Genomic DNA, 4,208 nt, shown 5'->3' with positions numbered 1-4,208 from the left:
TAAAAACTTTGATGGGCTATACATTCAAATGAAATATTAAAACAAGAAAAATATACAAATCAATTAACATAAAATTGTAATATTTTTTGAAAATAAGAAAATAATTTGCAAAAAAACAAAAAAAAAAACCAAAATAATAAGTTATATTCTTAATGAAAGAGATTAATAATATTTTATTATACATATTTTTTAAGTAACAATATCAATCTAAGATATACATATCTTTATATTTAAAATGCACAATACAAGAAAATCTAGTTTGCATTAGAGATAATTAATCATTGTGATTATCAAAAAACTATATAAATATAAATAAATTAACAGTTATCGTATCATTCAATTTCATTGATACAGAAAAAACAAAACAAATCCGTAAAAATGAAAATAAACTAAAAAAATAATAATATTCATATCTTATAGAAAATATGATATATTATAGAAAAAAGTATTATATTTTGGTCATTTTTATATTTTAATCATTATAAATCAAAATACTAAATAAAACTATCAAAATGATCACAATAAAAAGTCGTCAATCTTTAGTTTAGTTGTTTTATTGAATACCTTTAATCCGTAACAACTTTTTATAATTCCCCTAAAATCATTAAACTTTTACCATTTTTTTTACAATTTTGGTTTGATAGGGGTGAAATCATAAAAATAACAAACTTTTATAGTTTTTCAATATATTATTCTGAAATATTCTATTATATTATCCAAATTTGTAAAATATTATATCTATTGTATATCACAAATAAACAAAGCTGTTATATTTCGTTGTAATTTCCTTCGAGTTTCTTTGGACTACATAGCTATCGTTACTTTCTCTTCACGTGATCGTCCATGAGTCCCAAACATAGCCCCCCACACTTTAAATAGGTTTCGTTTCATATTGTTATCGTTCCAATTCCAACCATTGTTTCACACAACATCTACCCCTCTCCTAGGGTTTGAATCTGTCTAACATAATTGCGCCATCGAAGGTAAACATCATTACCCTCAAAACCCTTTTTCTCGCGTTTTTGGTTTAGTACCTTCTTTTTATTCCACTTCTTTTGATCATCTTCCACTAGGGTTCACAATCTTTATCAACGATCGCCCTCCAAAGAATCAGAAAGTAAATTTCTTGCTTTTCGTATAGAAACTTCGTTATTGTTTTTCGAAATTACCAAGAATTTTGCATTATCTTCTATCATTTAACAATTTTATGTGTTATCGAATTTTGTATGGTGGAGTGAGGTTTCTTGTTGTCAAGAAAAGCTGAATTTATTGATTTGGAAACTCTGATCATTATTTTACGTTTTTCATTGATCGGCGTTCATCACTTCAAAATCGTGTTCTTATTTTCCAGGATTAGTTGACGCTGAACAATGGGATTCAATTCAGTCTATAAGGCATTGCAGGATGTCTTTCCACAGGTATGCGTTTCGTTAATCACTCTCTCTCTCTCTCACTCTCCGATATGGGTGTTTATTAAGTCAGTCGGTTTTTAGAACATATTATTTGATAACTAAGTATGAATATTTACGTTTTATTATAGTTTATATATGATTCTGGATTTAAATTCATATATATATATATATATATTCACATTTAGAATGCATATCCGAACGAACCCTAAATTTTCTTGAGCACCCTTATATCATAAAAATAATAATATGCGATGTACTACTTTTTTGCAGGTTGATTCTCGTTTATTGAGAGCTGTTGCGATTGAGCACCCTAAGGATGCTGATTTAGCTGTAGAAGTTGTTCTTGTTGATATCATCCCTCACCTGTCTGAACAATCGCAATCACCTTCAGTTAACTTTTCCAGTAAAGTTGAGAATACACCCAGTCTCTTTGAAGGTAATAAGAATTCTTGGAAGATCCACCTGTGAAGGGTTTTGCTTCTTTTCAGCATTATAATTTGTGTAAAGGATTTATTTTGAACTGTATTTTTTAATTTAGTTGTTGTAGATGGTGGCAAAACTGTTCAGCTTGAGGCAGCTATGGGTTCTGAACAATCATATCAAGCTGGTTCTTCCAGTACTGATGCAAATAGTGAAACTGCAAATGTTGGTAATGGTTTACCAGTACACTTGGAGAAAGGTGGAGACAAGAGTAATGTTGATGAAAGGGATCTTTATGTTAATCGTGATGAAGAATCTTTTGGTATCTTTGGTAAAAATGTTGCACTTTTGGTTGAGACCTTTGAAAATGATTCTAAAGTTACTGGTTATATTCAAAAACAATCTGGCTCTCGCTTTTCAAGCACCCCTGAACCTCATTTAGCTGTCACTCAAGAACAGGATCCTGGTAGTTCCTCAAAAACCCCATCTGAAAACAATGATTTTGTAAATGAAGAAAATACAGAGGGTGAATCCATGATGAACTCTTCCCTTACAAGATCTGACCAAATTTGTAGCACTGAGCTTCTCGAGGATATTCTTGAAGAAGCTAGGAATGAAAAGGTAACTAAATATTCATCTTATGCAACTTCATTAGTTTATTTGAGATGTTTTGCATCATGATCTGAGTTTGTTTACTTTGCAGAAAACCCTGGTGTCAACAATGGATTCAGTTGTTGAACTTATGAGAGAAGTTGAAGAAAAAGAAAAAACTGCTGAAGAAGCTAAAGAGGAAGCCACACGTGACTGCTCGCATATTTTTGCAAAGGTGGATGAACTAAAACAGGCACTTGGACGTGCAAAAGAAGCAAATGACATGGTTGGTTGTTGCTTGTTACCTTTTTATGTAAATTCAGTCTCATAATTACTAGCAATTTTGTATTTATAATTTTGTTTGTTTGCAGCATGCTGGAGAAGTGAATGCTGAGAAGGCCATTTTAGCAACTGAGTTGAAGGAGCTTCAGCTTCGCTTGTTAACTTTATCAGAGGAGAGAAACTACTCGCTTAGAATCCTTAACGAGGTAGTATATACTATAATTTGATTCATTTTTTTTTTTATCATATGAGGGTTTTAGATCACCGACTGTTTTCCTGTTTAGATGCGTGAGGCTCTAGAGATTCGGTTGTCTGTAGCTTTAAAAGAAATTGAGGCAGCAGAGGGACAAAAGCTGGAGAAAGAAAAATTTGCTAGAGAAGCACTCGCATACCAGGAAAGTCAATTGGAAAAGGTGGTTGAAGAGTCCCAGAAGCTGCAGAGAGAAGCAGAGGAGAATTCCAAGGTAACATGAACTTTTGGTCCTAGTTTTCAAAAATACCCTCAAAAAGAGCGTATTCATTGCAGATTATGATAAGTTTCTCTTTCTCTCTCTCTTTTTTAATGTTTCCAGTTGCAAGAATTTCTCATGGACCGGGGACGCGCAATTGATATCCTACAGTAAGGCTCTGTTTCTTTTGCATGAGTTTTAACAAATAAGAAAGAATATATTGGATATGAGAATAACATGCATTGGTTTTGCAGGGGAGAGATTTCTGTGAAATGCCAGGATGTGAGACTGCTGAAAGAGAAGTTTGACAAGAGAATCCCACTTTCTCGATCACTATCATCCAGTCAGACATCATCAGTTTTAGCTCCATCTTCATCTTTCACCACCACCAGAGTAGTAGTGGCTGAACCGGAGGCTGAGCTGTATGAAACCCCAAAAAAGAGCTTAGAGTTGGATGATCCTTATTCACCCAGGTCTCCTTGCTCTACACAAACTGTATTTCGTTTTGGAGCAGCTGAGAAACAGAGTAATGATGCTTGGAAGCTGCTTCTAAATGATGATGATTGGGAGCTGTTTGACAAAGGGGAATTGTCAACCGGTGCTGCATAGTGTTATTATACAATATACTTTTTTTGTCCCCAAATAACCAACCGCTTTCGTCTATCAACATTATAATCTATATACATATCGAACCGTAAATATCCTTCCTTTTTGTTTATAAGTTGCTTGCGATGGAATCTGAATGGTTTTTGGTTTGGGTATCTTTTTTTTGGTATATAGCACATTTTGCTGTTAATTTGCCTTTGTGAATGTTTAATATGTGGTCTAAGATTGTGTGTTTATGACATTTTGTGTTCAAGAGTCATCACGTGTTGCAGCCTATGTATGGTAGGTGTGTAACCTGGTCAAGCTAACTCATCAGATACTCAAAACCAACTCTGATATTTTAACAAGTTGAGTTCAAATATATGATTACCAAGCTCGTATGGGCTTTCTGAGCTTGATTGAGTTTGGTTATAGTTGCATTTTTACCTTTTATTTTTACCCAAATTTA

At 33.1% G+C, this 4,208-nt stretch overlaps 1 protein-coding gene across 2 annotated transcripts; it reads left to right on the top strand.

Moving 5' to 3' along the window:
- The first annotated feature begins 826 nt into the window (after window positions 1-826).
- LOC145048685 (ELKS/Rab6-interacting/CAST family protein) lies at window positions 827-3,915 on the top strand. 2 transcript variants are annotated; one of them, XM_078997271.1, is made up of 10 exons: window positions 839-983; window positions 1,074-1,117; window positions 1,352-1,418; window positions 1,683-1,848; window positions 1,951-2,453; window positions 2,536-2,709; window positions 2,795-2,911; window positions 2,990-3,169; window positions 3,278-3,324; window positions 3,409-3,915. In XM_078997271.1, exons 3-10 carry the CDS (start codon window positions 1,371-1,373, stop codon window positions 3,761-3,763), a joined length of 1,590 nt encoding a protein of 529 aa, XP_078853397.1. In that variant the 5' UTR covers window positions 839-983; window positions 1,074-1,117; window positions 1,352-1,370; the 3' UTR covers window positions 3,764-3,915. The 2 variants fall into 2 exon arrangements, with proteins under 2 accessions (XP_078853396.1, XP_078853397.1); XM_078997270.1 differs by lacking the exon at window positions 1,074-1,117 and having other exon boundaries at window positions 827-983.
- The last annotated feature ends 293 nt before the right edge of the window (window positions 3,916-4,208 follow it).

This window comes from Lactuca saligna, chromosome 5 (assembly GCF_052625555.1).
Source record: "Lactuca saligna cultivar CGN05327 chromosome 5, ASM5262555v1, whole genome shotgun sequence".
In the NCBI taxonomy this organism is placed as follows: Eukaryota; Viridiplantae; Streptophyta; class Magnoliopsida; order Asterales; family Asteraceae; genus Lactuca; species Lactuca saligna.
Note: the sequence above shows the minus strand (reverse complement) of the source record. Positions and strands in the feature narration are given on the sequence as shown.